Raw genomic sequence first — 19,165 nt, 5'->3', positions numbered from 1 at the left:
TTCTAGAGGAGTTTTGAAGGTTGTTGGGCCACTAGCGCAGAGAGTGAAAATTAAAATCACTCAGAGATCTGCACTGTAAACAACAGGCTTTGTGTTATAAAAAGCTAAACTCAAACGCAAGGCAGACGAAATATAATTGGGAATACAATAGAATAAAAGCTTTTTCATACGGCCAATAAACCCTTGATGGTACAGCACTTCGCAACAAGCCGACATTTCTTTAAAACTTAGAGATACTTTTACAAAGTGCACGATGTCTGTATCGTGAAAAATCGTAGCAGTAAAAGTCACATTTGGAAATGTCGTATAGAATTAATATCAATAAAACAAACTTTTGCACTGCATTTGGATGCTGTTGAAGATTCCAGACTTGTAGATTTTAATCGATAAGTTCAAACATAGTATGTATGTATAATGCATGAATTTAAGACCGCGGAGCAATCTCGCCCTCTTGCTTTTTCAGGAAACGTATCGACCTTCTCAACATCAAGTCCAGGTTCACAGTGATTAAAAAACACTTTTCCCTCCAGTATAACTCGGCTGCAAAATACTGAAATATTATTAGCTCATACATTTTGGGATCTCCCCTTAATCTTCCATCTCGGCCAGCAGGCTTTGAGCTGCCCAATTAAATCTACTGACCGAGCGAGAGATGTTCCCAACACGCTAAAGAAAAGATGAGAGGCCGTTGCTCCTCGTGCATCTGATGATGGACAATCAATCTGACTAATGACCTTTCTAATGGGGATGAGCATGTAGATGCTTGAAACCTGCAGCACATATTGCGCACACATGTATGCTGTTGCAGGACCTCCTGGTGGCTGTAACTATTGGCAGGTGTGTGTGGGGGGACCGCAAACCGCTCTCAGCAACAGAATGATTTGCACCTTCAGTATGAGGCTTTTCAATCCTCCAAACCGTGTTTATTAACTTCTGCTGCCTCTCGAGTCTGTTCTTATTCTGAGTCTGTGTATTATACACATACAGTTCGCACAGAAATGCAAATTATTTCATTATTTACTATTATTATTATTATTATTATTTATCAACCCTTATGTTATTCCAAACTCGTATGACTTTTCTTTCTTCAACAGAACACAAATGATGATATTGAGAAGAATGTTAGTAACCAAACAACATTGGATCCATTAACTTCCATTCGCATTGACACAAAACCACTGAGACATTTCTCAAAATGTCTTCTTTTGTGTTCCACAGAAGAAATAAAGTCTTACAGGTTTTGAGTGAGGTGAGGGTGAATAGACCAATGGTTCTCAACATTTTTCGTTGTAAGGCCCCCTTTGTGTTTAGTGCATCACTTTGCGGCCCCCCAAATATAGACTTATAATATCACATTTTTATTCAACCCAAAACATATTCAGTTATAGCATGCTGTAACATTGATCCTTTTAGTTCTTGGTTCTGATGTGTGATTGCAAAAATCGATGATACGTTTCTATATTTTATAAAATGCCACAAAATCTTTGGCCCCCTGTATCCATCCTGGGGTCCCCCAGGGGGCCACGGACCCCAGTTTTAGAACCCTTGTATGAAAATGAAAATAACTTTAATCATATGATTTTAAATAATCAATTTGGCTCCGCTTCATTGCAGATACCCCACCACTATTCGCTCCTACTGTTGTTACGGCCAAACGCCATAAATTGGGTGTCGAGCATAAAAATATATGATGCTTATATTTTATAGCATGCATTACAGCGACACACACAGCAGTTGGACAATATTACAGATTTACACAGTTGTTTATCATGGAGCGTAAGTTAATATGGTTCCACTTTATTTTACCCTGCAAGGCTTTTTCATGAGGCGAAAAACAACAGATGATACTGAACATCACACTGCGTTTGTGTGTTCATCGAAAAAATCCCAACTACTGCAGGGTAGGCTGAAGTTCTCCTTTTGTGATACTGACTTGAAGTGATGGTATTTTGCATGGAAATAAGTCCATGGTGTGATGCAGAGCTATTAAACTGGGAGTGGCTGACTGAGGCGTGGGGGTTCACATCGATCTTAAGTTTTAGAGATGTACATTTAGGCTGCTCTCTCTCTCTCTCTCTCTCTCTCTCTCTCTCCATTTGATTACCCACACCAACAACGTTCACACAGCATTTGTCAAACGCAGTTGTATGAGTCATACTGTAGTTCAGTTGCATGTGTGAGCGTTACTCTGTTGTGTTTGGATAGAGAGATAAATGTAGTCTTGCACTCTCTCATTATGGTTATCCAAAACACATATATAAAGACAAAGATCAGAATAAAATGCCAAACTCGCTGTCACAATACTGGGGTTGGGTTTGTTTAGGCCTTGGTAAGCAATACGATGTTAAGAGTGGTTGTTGCATGATGATGTGCAGTTTTTGTTGCGTGGTTGTGTCTTTGGGTGGTTACTAAGGTGGGGCTAAGGTGTGTGTGGGTTGTTGGTTATCTATTCCACACTTGTGAACAGGAATATTATAAGGGAAAAATTGTGGGAGCGGCCTGTTTTTCATTGGAAGCAGGCTGGATTTAGAAAAGTAGGCATTTCATTCAGAATTGGAGCTCGCGGCAGACTGACAGCTGGAGGGGAGGAGTTAACGGATGTCCTGGCTGATCTGTCTAAGTGACATCATCGGAAGCATTTTTTTGTGCAATGAATTGTTCACCAGACAACTGAAAATGCTATTAAATTGATTTAAATTTGATTTCATGCCGTTTTTTAAACATTGTAAGATTATTGAGTTTATTGAATAAGATGATTCTCATTGGGCAGAGAGAATGAAGGCTCATGTACTATAGGTGTGATATGAGGGATGAAAGGGCACCTTTCTGTGTTAATGAGGCATTGATTTCCACATCACTTAATAATGAATTCATAAATTAAGTCCGACCATAAAACACTGAAATCTGCCCACTCACAAAGTTAAATGTTCTTCTCTCGCTTACATTGACTTATAGACGTAACCTAACATCATCGGATTTATTTATGCCTTTAATTTGAACAGCGTCTGTTGTTTTCTAATGTAAAAAATGACAAAACTCGTTCCCTTATGAAAATGAACAAGGTTTAATTACAGTATAGTAAGGGTTGATTTTATGGCTGATTGAGTAGGCCTACTATTTGTGTTCAACTATTTATTGTCATTTTACTTTAAATACCGTAAGGTCACCGTAGTAAAAGCATGATTCAATTTTGTAAGACATAATATATTTTTAAAGCAACTTTATTGCACATTTTTAATGTGGCGCAGGTGTTGAAATACTTCGAGGGGCCACTGTGCTTTGTACTCTGCAAAAAACCAGAAACCAGAGCCTCGTCGAACCTCCCTTATTCATTGCTTAGAGTTCTTTGTGGTATAGAATTACTTTTAGTCAAGTGCGCACCCCGCGTAAGCGCGCACGACACCGCGCAGTGCACTACAGAGCGTTCATCGCTCACTCGAAACTCAGCGCGTAACCATCGCACACGCACTGGCAGCTTGGCATTGCGCTCCGGAGCGGACTGGCACCGACGGGCAGGTCTAAGGACCTGGGGGATACTGGAACTCTCTCCTCGTTCATTCGCACCCGCGGTACTCCACTCGCATCCTATCGCGGCAGTACAGAAGTCCAACAATCAGACAGCTGTCGACTTCAGGTCCGAGTCGCGCGCTACATCACCAATGCCGGGATACGGTGCGCGCAGTCAGATCTCCAGCGCGAGGACGCACGGCGAGTATGTGAAGTAGTGACCGTAAGAATGGATCGAAGGAAGTACTTCACCCTTCTGCTGCTTGTTTTTCACCTTCAATGCGCGCTCGGAGAGTTTTTTCCAGGTGAGTTTGCATTCTCTTACGCGGCTTTTGGCCACTTTGTGTGCGGTTTGAATTCCGTAACCCAAGACGGGATGAAAGTTGAATTATTTCGGCCGTGCGCGGAAGACGAATTTCACGCTGTGCATATAAATCCCACCACGTTTGGTTGTGCTTTGAGTCTTTATTTTGAATATATTTACAATAGTAGAGAATGGAAACGCATTTCAAATATGTATCGGAATTAAAAGATGTGGGAGAATATATCAATAAAGTAGTATAAAATGCAGTATGTGCAAATATAGTTGAGAATGAGTTAGATGACATTTATGTTGTGATGCGAGGCTCAACGTTCACGTGAAGCTAAACGTCCCCACGACACGCGTAACCTCTCCATAAAGAAAAGTTTCCTCTGTCAATAATGAATGAATTGTGAGTTTATCCGGATTAAAAAAAGAATATGTGTTGGTAAAAAGCGACCTAAAGAGCTCAGTGTATTTTTGGCATTTGTAAGTGATCGCTTTGGTCATTGGTACGAGGGATCAGATGTATGAAGAGAGAGACTCGACCACCCGTCTGCGCACAGAATGCAGTTCATCTCTCTGCCAGCGGATGACGCTCTGGGTACATCCAATCGAGGCTTCCCGCTTTATTCCCACATCCATGTTAAAGCTTTCTCTACTTCTTTTGTTTTGAATATCATAATTGGTTTTAAACAGCATCATTTCTGAACATCCTGTCGTGCTCAAAGAAGCTACTAAAACAAAACAAAACAGAACAAATCAAATGAAATGTTAATAATGATGTTGAATTAATGATGCAGCCAATTGATGCGCTTTCTAAAAACAACTTTCCAGATGTGTATGTATTTAAATGACATAAGACAAAGTTATCAGCCATCTTATTTATTTATTTATTACCTGAGAGGTTGGTGAAGTCATTTACTTTTCAAAGAGCTGTTTGTGTTCACATCATCTCATCATTTATGGCAAAATAATTAATAATGCCAGATGCTATAAAAACATTCATTAGGGCAAATGTTGTTCTTTATTTTTGCATAAAAGGTGAAGTCATGAATTTCCAGGGAACACAACTTCATTGATTTATTTACAATACCAAAAGCCTGTTAAAACTTATTTTTAGAGCTTTTAGCATTTACCTAAATGCTTTGCCATGATAGAAAGCAACTTATTAAACAAAAATAGTAAGAAAATGCTAAAATAGTCAAATATTTGTCTTCGCTAGCATCACTTTCATTGGCTGACTGCTAAACATGTGCAAATCTCTGAGCTCTTTGGACATTTATTGCAAATAAATTGTTGATGTTGGGCAGCCTTTTATTGACCTGTTGAACAAATGTCACAAGCTTCTGTTATACGCTTCATAGCCACCATGGATAATCATGTACATTTTATAAGCCCCCAGACCCTTTATTTTTACATTTCGACGCTTTAAAAGCCACGTCTCTAGTCTGGCTCTTGTTGCGAGGATAATTTGTGTTCCATTCGGTCTTCGCCTGTAATTTTGGCAGGGCCAACAAGAGTTTCTCTGTGCCTCAGTGAGCAACCTGACAAGTATAGGCCTATCTTTATTCACCAGTGTGAAGAAACGAAAGAGAGCTTCACATTAAACATACACCAAAAAATAAATTTGAACATGTACCACGGTAATCCTTGAAGTGCTTTCACTGAAAACCCACTGTAAATTGGGTTTTCTGGTACCTTAAAAAATATTTTGGTTCCTAGAACATGGGAGTAACATGGTACATACATGGTAAAACTATGCCGTTAACTTTTTTGTACTTGTTTACTACAGTACAAAGAAATATCATTGTAGCCAAGCTTTACTGTTGGACCCGTAAGGCACACCTCAACATTTCCAACATTTGCACATTGATGGACAGCTTTTATAAGCATTGAGGTTTACCCAATTTAGAAACAGTTTCAGTTTCACTGCACGGTTTTATTTCTATTCCCACTCCCTGTCTGTTGGTGAAGCAGTTAATCGCTTTAAAAGTGTCGGTTATTGAAATGTTTCCATTTTGCATTTTATTGACTATCTTTAGCTGGCAGAAGAGAGACAAAAAGGGAAGACCTAACATATCTGATTCTACCCGTTTGCCAGCGCTCCTTGTCATCCTGCTGTCATGAGGTGTCACGCTTTGAAACTTCAGCACTGTCCTGTCCACTCTTTTCTAGTGTTACTGTATCTGACAGAAAGTGTCACTGTATCCTACAGAAAGTAACATGGTACAGGGATGGTATCTGATGTTACCATGGCACTGGTAAGACATTTTGACACATCTAGTAATTGCTCATATTTACTATGTTTTGTAAATACAATATTTGCACATTTCAGACACGCATGTTTAAGCATTCAAAACAACATTTTTACGAGATTATCAGAATGTCCATACAGTATACCATGGTACTTTAAAGACTACAATGGTAAAATCATGGTACTGCTATATGTAGGCCTAAGGGCCCTTTGAATTTTACTGACATAATGATAATATATTTCAGGGCCAGTGTAGTTGATCTAATACGGAGGCATCATTTTGTTATACGCCTGCCAGAATTTTTAATTTCGTTGAGGTTGCAATGCGACTACCGTTATTAATAAGAATGATTAATTAAACCTAATGAGAGATCATATACCCCGAGGGACGCGTGGATTTGTCTCTCTCTCTCTCTCTCTCTCTCTCTCTTCTGACAGCTTCTCATTTGCAGTTCAGTGAAGTCTCTTATCATCTGTACCCTGCCAGACTAATGGCTAATCCAGAAACCGCCAGACTACGGGATAATCCACTTCAATTGCTCACTCAATATGTATGAATGTGTGAAAGAGAGCGTGTGTGAGCTTTCATTCCTTGAGCATGAGAGGAAATGTATGTGTCGTTTTATGTATTATTAAGTTAAGATATGAATGCATAGTAAGCCTATAGTTCTGTTTGCCTGCTGGTTCTCTTCACTCACTGTGTTTCTTTGAAAGACAGAATGCAATTTTTTGAGTTAAGTGCTTGTTTGTGGTTGAGGACTTCATGCAATTTAGCTCTACACGTGTCTGCAAAGAATACATTGTCCCTGTATGATTTGCAGTTCAGATTTGAAATGGCAATATGAAATGGCGTTTGAAACCCATTTCAGTGCAAGGGGAGAGGATTTTATTGATCAGAGATGTATTGGATTGTAACGTGGTCTCTATTGAAGTGGTTAGAGCAGAGTTTTTACATATTCATATAAAATTATAATAGTAATATATACACGACTACGAGAGCGATACTGCATTTATACAACAGTTTGATGGCACACGTGTGTAGATAAACCCCCCGGTTTTTAAAGGAACAGGGGAACTACTTTTTTCTGCCCTGAATTCCAGCACAGCCAAAAGGTTAAACATTCCTCCCGCACTAATTCCAAACCGTCACTTCTTTTACATGCATAGAATGTGTTAATCCCATTATCTATTATCTCAAGCCTGTGATTGAAACCCTGGCGTCCCTCTCTTAAACCACGAGCTCAGAGTGCTGTGAATACATTGCTAAGACTACCTAGTGGCCATTTTCCAGTATTGAAGTTTGTTATTCCATACATGCGCAGTGTTGAGTTTCAGACTCAGCATTAGTTTCTGTTCACCACGCAAACAATCTTTGCATTGGAGAAAGACATCTGTAAGCATTCATATTATGTGTTAACATAATATCGATTCTTGGAAGTTAAACTGTGATCAACCAGATTCGAGAACCTGGAAAGAACTGTTGTATGATTGTATATTATATTTCATTTCTGTCAAAACATCCTCCAAAAAATGACACACTGGGCCTTTGAAGTGTTTGCTGACATCATCTGTAAACAGCATTTATTTGAAAGGCGGAGTTAGTTATATTTGAATATATTTTTAATAAACAAATCATTCACAACATGAATTTTGAGTCAAGTAAATAAAGCCAGTTCATACGCAAACTTTTAAGTGAAATTTACATTAATGACAGTCTCAACAACGCTGGTATCAGCATTTATTTTGGCCGTGAAATGTTTGCCAACACTAAAAACAGACACCGCCCAGCTTGCGAAAGCTCCAAAAAGCTGATTCTATCTCTGAAAACTTGAACGAGACTCTTCAGTCGTGTGTAATGTCCCCTGTGCTGCAGGTCTAACCTCAAGTCAAACAAGAGTACTAAAAGTACAAAAAAGTCCAGAGTAAAGTGGTTACAAATGGAGAAAGAAACTAAAAAGACAAGAAAAACACCATTAAACTTCATTGAGAGTAACCAGCGCGCAGCCAGAGCGATTTCTCGGTGAGGCTGCCGGGGGTAAATGAGCAGGCGAGTCTGAAAGCTTGTGTGGAAAAAAGTCTTGCCTGACTGTGACGGCTCTCTGTTTTGTTGTGATTGCCGCACTAGACCGAGATGGAGCTCACGTCTGAGGGGGTGGCATAACAATGTCAGGAATCGGGGAGAAATGAAACGCTGAGAGATAGCCGAGAGAGAAAAGAGATGCTGGAAAAAAAAACGACGGTTGAAGTGGCCTTAGAATCAAGACACCCGAGAGGACCAACAAATGACTTTGCGAGGGCTGTCGGGACATAATGGATTTCGCACACACGCACGCACACGGGAACATGATTATTTCCTGTGTGTCCATTAGAAAGTGCCGGGCCGTAATTGTTTTCTTTGACCTGCTTGTTATCGCTGCGCTCTCGGGTTGCCAGGTTTCAGCGCTCCTCTCCTGCCCTCTGACAAGCTGTCACTCAACGCCCTGTTTAGTATTCGGGCGAGAGCGAGAGAGAAAGGCAAGCTGTCACAGGCGTTATCTGCATGAATGTGCCGCTCTAATCCTCCCTACTTATTCTATTTGGGTGACTAAATGACAGCTCAATACTGGAGTGCAGGCCGAGGAGTCCACTATAAATGAGACGTATCCTTGTTATGGTGCAGAGAGCGAGAAGCCTTTGCTCAAGCCGAAAGTTATTTGGGGCTTCTGAATTAAAACGAGACGTTATTTAAAGAGACAGTTCACCTTAAATGAAGTTTGTTGTTGTGTGCTCTTTTTTCAAATATCTTTCTCTGTGTTCATGGGAACAAAGACATGTATACAGAATTGGAACAACTCAAGTCTCAGTAAATTCCTTTTCAGTTTTGGCCCAAAAGAAATAATAAAGTCCAACACTGAGATTTAAATCTTCTATTGAATATCCCATTTCTCTTTGAATTTGCGTTATGAAGGTGAAAGGGATTGTGATCACCTTAGTGACTTTAAGGTTAAACTGCAAACTTTCTACATTGTAGTTTACGTGACCCATGCAAGCTATTGTATATAGAAGTGTAGATCTGTTTTGACTTTTAAGTCATTGACGTTAAATGAATCAAGAAAACCATAAGAGAGCGAGAATATATCAAGAATATTTATCGTTTCAATCGTCTTTTATCCGGGTTCAAACATAATATCTTTGCCTGTCAGATCTATTTCTCTCCAGAAGGGTCATGCTTATTCTGGATGGGTAGAAGGACCCTCTCTAAAGTTTTATTTAATGAGTGAATGTGTGATAAAAGTAATAATTTTTTTCGCTGTGTGTGTAAGGCGGGATTTAAAGACCTCAGGACTTAGGGTTTCATGAGTTTAAGAAGAGAAAGAAAGAGAGAGAGAGAGAGAGAGAGAGAGAGAGAGAGAGAGAGGATTCTATCAGGAAACAAGTAAAGTGGAACTTTTAACAAGAATATGTCTTACTATTAAAGGTTGAAAGGTAGAAAGATCCAGGATTAAGAGTAAATGTGGTTTGGTGTATTTTATTTATTTTATGTCTTGTAGTTTTTGATCTGATAACGTTGCTTGATCAGAGTGTTAGATACACACGTACAATAAAGCAAAAATTCCATATTGTTCCATTTGTAGACTGCTTAAAAATCCCCAGGTACAAAAACCTCATTTGTGTTTTCTCGTTCCTAAAACATTTTTACTCACCTCAGTGTAAAGAGATTGAGCTGTTTTGTTGCCGTAGCGTGTGATGCTCAATTATAGCGCCATTACGGCTGTTTAAGAGACAGCATGCGTTTGACGCCCCATCAAACCTCCGTACAGCCGTCAACCGAACTCTCTCAGATCAATAGCGCAATAAAGAGCTGTGGACAGCAACAGCGAGGGACTCATTTGAATGTGACGCCTTACACAGTTCTGTTCAGAACACACAAGCAGCGGATGGATTTCTGCTCATGGCTGTAAGTGTCTTTGAAGAAAAGTGCTAAGTAATGCTCAGAGCTTATAACCAAAAGAGGGAGAGGGAGAAAGAGGTGGTAATGGGGTAAAAAACGTGGTAAAACGACTGTTACTACTGTAAGCCTCACGTGGCTTATTGCTTTGTTGAAAAGCAGGCAACATTACGATCAATACGATCAAAGATGGCGGTGTTTAATAAACACTTGCTTCGGCAAGTAGTCTAGTACCTTAGCTCAACTGTAGGGCTGGTTGATCTAAAACATTACATCCTTATTTAATATGTATTTTTGTGTTTAATTATTTGCAGCGTAATGGCTTTAAACGATTATTTATTTGCTGTTAACTAGAGGAACAATTGACTGCAATAGACGTTAAATGTAAAATGCAAGAGCTATAAAATGTTATCAAAATACAGTAATAATGCCATGTTTTTCTTTCAGTAAATGAACAGGGTGAAAATTTTTTACTCATTTTAAAAGGCAAGTTAACATTAACATTAAGTTTATGTGGCCAACAAAATAATTTGGTATATATAAACTATAGTAAATACTTGTCTTGATAAATTGATGTGAACATTTCTCATCAGATGTACCAACCTGGGGCGCGTTTCCCAAAACCTTCTTAAGTTATACCTTTAGCTTTCGTTAATATGTGTTTCCCGAAACGTTCTTAGTTAAGTATACTTTTTGTAAGTTATACGTTCGGAAGGTTGGTCTGGAGCGCTCTTAGCTAAACCTTATCACTGTTAAGAGTTCACCTCCTATACACGTTTAAAACACCAGTATATTGACCTGTTTTCATGCAAAGAATATAATTGTTGCTCTAGTTGTTTTTCTTGCTATAGCTGTTGATTATATGTTCCGCGTCCTGCACGGATTTCCCAAAACACAGGTATAATCTAGGGTCCACCTCTGAATGCTAATGTCACTTGGTGTGAAAGGGGAGTGTATGAAAAGAATTGAATGACATTGTACAAATTGTCAATTCAATGTACAGATAAGAATTAGCCACCAATTTGCTAAAATGTAAAAAAGTTACACATATCCATGAGTTGCGTTCAATACTGGAGTCTTAACTAAGGCTGAAGAACTAATGGGGATGATGTATGTTGTTTCACTGCTCGTGGCTTTTAGCTTGACTATCTGTTTTCTAAGCAGGATTGAAGGAGACGCAGAAGTTCCTCTGAGAGGAAAGGAAGTATGAAGGGGATGAGATAAAAATAGAGAGAGAGAGAGAGGGAGTGAAGAAAGATATTGGCAGAATGATTAAGACAATGCAGGTCAGGAGAGAACTGAGCAAACATCAGATGGGTTTGAAAAATACACACACACATGCGCTAATAGCCATCAATGAATCCATCAACAAATTTATTTTAATTGGATTAAGACACAGAGCGTCTTGAACGTGAGCTTATTTTGATTAATTGATAATCAAATCTAATATTATGATGACAGATTGCTTGTGGTAGTGAGCGAGACTTGTTTTGAATGACAGAGTAAAACTCCATCCGTATGCTTCACTTCAGACTAGACTGTTGAAGGGTTTGCGTTTGTTTGCTAACGTTCACTTTATAGAATGTCCAACCATTTAGCGTATCAAGTTGGTTTCATATGTCCTATCCACCGTCATGTCATTCCAAACCTGTATGACTTTATTTCTTCTGCAGAAGACAAAAGAAGATACATTGAAGAACATTGGTAACCAAACAAAACTGGACCCCTCTGACTTCCATTCTCACACAACCACTGAGACATTTCTCAAAATATCTTCTTTTGTGGTCCACTTAAGAAAGAGTCCTATACATGGTTTGAAAGAAATAAGGGTGAATAAATGATGTCAAAATTATCTTAATGAAAATAAAACCGCATATGATAGAAGCAATGTCTTTTAAAAGAAAAGAAAAAACACATGAAATAATTATTTTACAGCATCTATGAAGATCGAAGGAAATTAAAGTTTATTGGAAACAACAAGTCGGAGCTCTGTCAGGAGGTTAAGAGAGATTAACAAGACCCCACGTGCATTCATTCTTTTGCGTTTCTTCCCTCTAGAGACACCATTAACCTTTGAGGTCTTCGGTGGACATGCAACAGATACTTTGGGCGATTGGCGAGGGAAGCTTTGCTTCCCGGCGGAAGATTAAAAAAGATTTTAATTGGCATGGGTAATGGCGATTTGCCAGAGTGGATTCACGATGTGGTGCGTTATTTAGGCATATGTGAAAAGGTCAGCTACTGGAGCGGTGTATTAGAGGAGACGAGTTCAGACTGTGTTAAAGGGGTTTAATAAGAGAAAGGGAGAGAGAGAGGTGCACACTCTCTTCGGGTCTTTGAAATGTATTTTAATCAACAAACTAGATAACAATGAACCATTGGAATGTGAACTAATAATTGTGTCGTTTGCATGGGAGAACTTCTCTTATCAGTTTATTTGCTGCAGGGATATGTGATCTTAATGTCAATATACAAAAATATGCTGGCTTATTTCAACCCAGGGTTGGGTAAAAAATGGGCAAACCCAATTGTTGGGTTGTAAATAAACTTAATTAACCGGTTGTTTTAACCCAACATTTCTTTTTAGAGTGTACTTTTTCAAAGCTGTATCGTTTGCCTCTTTACCACCACCTCTGTCTAAAACATGAAATAGCAGGTTACTTTACGTACTTTTCTTTACACAAGGGTTTAAGTCAAATTAAGTTAAACGGACATTTCCCAGGAAATCCTACCCGAAAGCTCAACTTAAAATCATTTTAATGAGCTTATTTTGTGAAAAAGGTTATTGCAGCTGCAATGTACAATTCATCAGTGTATTCCAAAGAAATACAAAACTTCCTCTGTCTCCGAAACAACTTTAATTTCTGGATGACATCACCAAGGCCAATTAAGTTCTGAACCAATGGGTTGCCAGCGTAAAAGTGGAACGACCATTTTCACATGTCACAAAACATATTGGAAAACCGTCACAGCAGTAAAATATCTGTGAAAAAAGTAACCCCACACATTCATCAGAATCCAGTCAGCATTATAGTTCAACTCCCCATTGAACCATCAGCTCATCTATAGCTCATACGAGTTCTGTTTGAATGATGAACCTCCACATAATCTTATTAAAATGAATAATAAAAACGTCAGCAAAGCGCGTCACTTTCTAATCCATTGTATTGTTTTCAAGGTGTATTCAGATTTACGAAGGCTCTTCTGTCTGCGTTTAGACTAATGTTCCTCTTTTCTCATTTTCTCCGAGCAAGTGGCTACTACTTCATCTACTCGAAGGCGAACGCAATCGTCTTTTCTGTCTTGCCATTGTTCAAAGTGACAGTGTTAATTTGAATGTTTTCTCGTTCTTTCATCTTCTCGCATTTACGTCCTGCTGATGGCCATTAATTATATGAAAACCAAAGCCGTCGTTTAAATGATGGATGAGTTACGCCTCTGACATGACGGCGACTCAACAGGAACTCCTTTGTGCAGACCGTTTGCCTTGATCGCAGCTAATGGGATGTATTCAAAATGTGACTTTTTGACTTAAATCCAGTATAGCAGTCTTTATCATTGAATTGGCAGCGCATTAGACCGCTTGCTGAATATGGAACTCCAAATACTTCCAAATCAAAATGTGCCCCTGTTTTATTCCCTTACATCCTTGCTGAATATGGTTTTCTTCTTGAAGAATAATACCACGAGTTATAATACCACGTATCATTTTTGAAGCTCCAAAAAGTGCATCCATCGATCAAAGAACTGCTCAACTCTGTGGTCTTAACAAAAGTTTTCTGAAGCGAATCGATGCGTTTGTTTAAGAGGAATATCCATATGTAAAGCGCTATTAACGTTAATGTCTAGCTTCCATCATCTCTCGAATGCGCGTGAACCAGAGGCGTGTTTTTTCGGCTAATGACGGTGACAAAAGCTCCGGCCAGAGCAGATGCTATCCTATTGGAACAAAACGAAAAATTTAGCATTCGTCACCGGAGATGTCTGCGCCATCTGCCGGAAAAACAAGCGACTGGTTTACGTGCATTCGAGAGATGCATTCGAGGACTTTGAAGAGATCCGAGAAATTATACCACTTGGAAGTAAAATAATATGAAGGATTATAACTCAGAATGCATTATTCTTCAAGAAGAAAGCCATATTCAGCTCTGCCTTGAGGGTGAGTAAATCATGGGGAAATTTGGTATTAAAGTTTTAACATATGACCTGATCTTGTGTTAAGAAATGTTTAAACGGCATTTCCCATCAGACAGCTGAAATAGTGAGGCCTAATACGACCAGAAAAGTTTTATATTTAAAACTTTAAATATAAAAATGTAATTTCCAAATATGGGAAATATCTAGTTAGTTTCTCATCTAAGTGTAATAAACAAATTACGGATTTCATTGTGAAGTTGCATGTCAACTTTTGAATGTATGATCCTTGTTTCATACAAACAAACAGACATAACAAATATTGACCGATTTTAAGGTCAATAGACTGGAAAAAAATGGATATTTAATTTATGTGTTAGATCCTTCTGTTCTTATCTCTTGGCTCTCCCTGCAGTCTATTAGACACCATGAGTGAGTTATATTGTCCAGCAAAATAGAATCATAGACAAACAGAATCAGATGGGAAGGCAAACAAAAACACCATTAGCCGTAATTCACGCCCATCACACCTACAGTTTCTTTCTATCTACAGTATCATCTGTCTCCTCTCCTCGCTTTACAGGCCTCGTGTGCACCTGCGTCTGGTCAATAGCACCTGGCCAATAGTTGATTTATCATCATTATCGTCTTTTCATACCTGTGGTTTATTTGATGAAGCTTTATCGTACCCAGCTTCCACTCGCCGTAACTCTCCTTCAATGTGACTGTAAATATGTTATATGTATGAGGTGAGATAAAGAGAAGGTGGGTGGGTAAAAAGGAAGTCCTTTTTTAATCCTACACATGTCTTGTACTATTATTTGACTTAGGCAATGCTAAATTCATACTAAGGGTCATTTAAAAACCTCTTAGTTTCTATATTCTTCAAAAATCGAAGGGAGATGCTTATACATAATTGGCCTGATACACAACCACACAGACATTTCTCAAAATATCTTCTTTTGTGTTCCACACAAAAGAAAGTCATACAGTTTTTGTATGCCATCTCTCTATATTTTCTTTATTATGATTATTATTAGGCTGCGGTTCTTTTTGCACGCTGAATCCTGAAAGGCATTTGGTAAGACACCATAAAAGTTTAATGTGAGAATGTATCACACGTCCCCTGTTTCTGCTCATAAACGTGCCGTGGCATTATAAAAGCTTGTTGTTGGGTTAATGTGCATGTTCCTTTACTTTCTTCATTAATGCAATGATAACATTGTATCATCGGGACTGTCAAGGACAAGTTTGTGCCGACAAAGTGTGAAAGCATTTGTTGTGTGTTTGCGTTTGTCACTCTTTCTTTATGAGTGACTCCACAGCCTCCAAGGTTTATTATTAGTTCTGGGTTTCATGTGTCAGCTGTAGTATGTTGCAATATTGTTGGATGCCCGTCATAAAGCTATAATCCATTTAATTTATATATCTTTGTTTGTTCCTACTGGTTTCAGACTGTTATGAAGTAGAGAGAGGGAGGGATCACAAATGTATCTTTAATGTCTTAGTGGTTTCTCCTTAATTGTGAAATTATATGGGGGAGTTTTGTTACTGATCCTATGGTCTCACTTGTGGTTCAGGAAAGTTCTGTCATTGCTCTAATGTTTCTTTTAACATTTTTCTTCAACTAAATTATCTTAACAACTCAACCCACATCAAACTATAGTTATCTTTTTATTATTGTACAGTATGTCAACAACTGAAGAGTTTTTAAGAAAAAACAAATAACTTAAAAAAATAATTCATTCCAATTAATATCAATTACATTTCAGCTGGGTTGTTTTTATTAAGAAATAACTAAAAATAACTAAATGTCTAAATAACAACCAACACAATAAAAACATATTAATTTTTTAATGCATAATGGTTTTTTCTTTTAATTTATTACAAATAAAACTTTGAAAATGTTAATTTTTATTGAAATCAAATAATATATTGCCCTAAAATGAAATGTTGCCTCAGAAATAAAAGAAAAAAAGTTTAAGGCGCTAAAATAATAATAATAAACAAAAACTAACTATCTTGTATAGCAACATAAAATTATGAAATCAAATAACACAATGGGTAAAACGGTAACTAAAATTAACATGATAATCTAGAATTTAACATATTAATAAAACCAAATTAAACTTTTTGTTAAAACGGAGTTGTAAAAAGAGTTATCTGTTTTGCAAATAAACTTAATTTATATTGTTCCATTAATGTCTATGCTTATTTCCCAAGAGGACAATAAAAAGAAAATCGACATAATTGATCAAATTTATTGTAACATATTTAATATTGGTGCAATAACATTTTCTATACTCAGTGATAGACTGGCTTAGATAGACTGCCTTATCTTGATGCATCATCTGGTAATTGAAAATTTACCATAGAAATGAACCATTGAAGATGACTTCAAACCTATTATAGCACCCTTGTGGAAAGTCTGAGAATGCATCACGCTTTTCTTGTACTTGGCTCTAAAAAAACTGAAGTTTCTGCCAAACATTTAAAGTAATGATTTCATGGCAATTCATAACTACATTAAGGTCACTGTTTTCAGTATAATTTGCGCATCTCATTTGCACATTTTAGCACAATGTGGCTTTAGATTTAGAGGTAGGGCTTTATTATTGCTTTTTTCTAATAACCATACGCAAGTCACGTTGTACCAATGTCTACGAAATGCCACATCGTAAAAACGTTACGTCTTCCCATGAGATTAGGTTGTTTGAGTGCCAGCAGCCAGTCTTACAATAGTGCCTATTTACTTCATTTATATGGTGTTGGACTATTGGACGTACACAACATGATTAATATTTATGAGTCAAGCAGATAAGCGTTGTGTACAACGCACACACACACTGGTCATCAAAGACAAAGCTTTAATTTGTTGGAAAGGATGTGTAAACGCGCAGCGACCTCCCTGTTGTCAGCAAGTTACAGTACATCAAAATGTCACCTCGTAAAAACAAGAACGTTTCGTGCAAACGGTATGCAAATATCCCTGGCGCTAGTGTGTAATTGGTCCACCGCTGACTCTATGCAAATATTTTCTTTTCTTTTTGATGCGTGTCATAATGGCGGAGGGACTAATTGAGTTTACTCCAAGTGTCGTCTGGTTTCAACCTCCGTCTGTCAGCAGTGCTCCAAGAGCCTGACAAGGGAAAGTGGATCTTGCACACTAATGATACGCCGCACGCCAGCGAGTCACACGTCGACGGTGCCAAACGCGCAAATCTGTGACCCGAGCACCATGAGCTACATTTTGTGTTTTAGGGTTGTGTGAGCATATTGATGAATGGGATTCAATATATTTGAAACCATAGCTGTAGAAGTCAAACAGGCGAAATATAACTATCCAAATGACAGTAAAGATTATAACATTAGAAAGCACTTGCCTCCACATAGACTCTCATGGCCGGAGAGTTCACAGACCCCAAGCATAAGATCTTCATTTGTATGTGGATTAGTCCAGCCTGTCAGGCTAATGATAGATCAGGTAAATGTGTCGCTATTCAGCTCCTAATGGACCGCCACCATATCCCCCCCACCGGCCCTGGAAGCATTTTACTCAATCAGCCGTGGCCCCGGGGTGTGAAAACACACAAACACACACACACATCATGACACTGATCATAACCTACACAGCTCCGCCCGGCACCCTATATAACCTCTGTTCCGCTCTGAAAAACACACTCACCCTTCACTCCGCCTCAGTGGCCCCGGCATGGCCCCGTTCGCCACAGGGCAACGATGTTCTTGACGCAAGCCTACCGAGCACAGAAGACCAGGATGGTGTGGAAGCGTACCACCTGGTTTTTATTTTTCTGCATTGTTTTTTCTTTCACTTGTCATGTGTGTGTCAGCGTGTGTTTCAAGGACTGGGATGATGTGTGTGTGGAGTTGTGATGAATACTCGGGACGCTTGACCCTAAGGGTGTTTGTATCTGACCTGTTCTGCTTTCCGCAAGGTCGAACTGTCTTGTGTTTGAATTCAAACTAACCCCACTGAATGTCAGTATTACACCTGGGCAAGTATCTAATCCTGTAGTTTTTGTTTTAAGAGGTTAGCTATTAGCTTTTTAAGCGGAAATATCATGAGTCATGAATTACTCAACCTCAAGATTTTCCAAACCTGTAAACAACCTTTGTTCTGTTAAGCACAAAGCAAGATATTTAGAAAATTTTAGATTTCTGGGGCACCATTGACTACCACAGTAAAGCATTTTAAAATGGTATTCAAAAGTGCCACAGAACTGTTCGTTTACCTAAATGCTTCAAATATCTCCTTCTGTGTTTAAAAGAACGAAAATATACAATGATTTTTTCTTCTATGGTTGTCAAGTGTCCCAGAAATCTCAGGTGCTAACATTTTTCTAAATATCGTTCTTTGTGTTTAACATAAGTTTCATCTTAACAACATAAACAAACGTTACTGCGCATGCGCACTTTTGTGACCCCAACTTAACTTCAGTTACAGATTCACAAACAATAGAGAGTTATACCTGTAGATTATTTCTGATAACAATCAAAAGAAACCGAGAAGAACCGTTACTTGGCTAAACTTGTCTCTCCAATATTTTTAATTTAGACACCGATACGGCTAGATGTCAAATGCGACCGAACTACTGGACCTATTCAACAAATTGTGTATTTAATAAAATGAACATACAACTAAACTCAACAAATCGTTTATGTAATACAATTATTATACAGTTATAATACAAATGAATATGAACATAAATTACATACAATATAAATAGTTACATTATTAGACACTAGCCAAACACAAACCGAAGGTTAACTGGGGGTCAGGCGCGCGCATCCGGTCCATACAGGTTTGGGAAAACCTGAGGGTAATTCATCACAGAATTTAAAATTTTTGGGTGAACTACACCTTTAGGTGATTTGACAAGAAAAGAGGCAAAAAGTGTGTAAATGTTGCATATATTTGCTTTAAAGGAATAGTTCACCTCACAATAAGTTCTTTCATCATTTATTCACCCTCTGATATTTTCAGAGATGTCTCAATGGTTTTGTCTCGATACAATGG

General features: G+C 38.3%; 1 protein-coding gene across 1 annotated transcript in view; it reads left to right on the top strand.

Annotated features, from left to right (window-relative positions):
- Positions 1–3,736: 3,736 nt before the first annotated feature.
- Positions 3,737–19,165, top strand: part of ptprt (protein tyrosine phosphatase receptor type T) — a gene marked incomplete at its 5' end in the record, with an annotated part of 182,892 nt that continues 167,463 nt past the window's right edge. The window contains one exon of the mRNA XM_079459741.1: positions 3,737–3,812. Coding sequence (XP_079315867.1) covers positions 3,737–3,812 — 76 coding nt within the window. The remainder of the gene's footprint in view (positions 3,813–19,165) is intronic.

Source organism: Barbatula barbatula, assembly GCF_947034865.1.
Source record: "Barbatula barbatula genome assembly, chromosome: 7".
NCBI classification, from domain to species: domain Eukaryota; kingdom Metazoa; phylum Chordata; class Actinopteri; order Cypriniformes; family Nemacheilidae; genus Barbatula; species Barbatula barbatula.
Note: the sequence above shows the minus strand (reverse complement) of the source record. Positions and strands in the feature narration are given on the sequence as shown.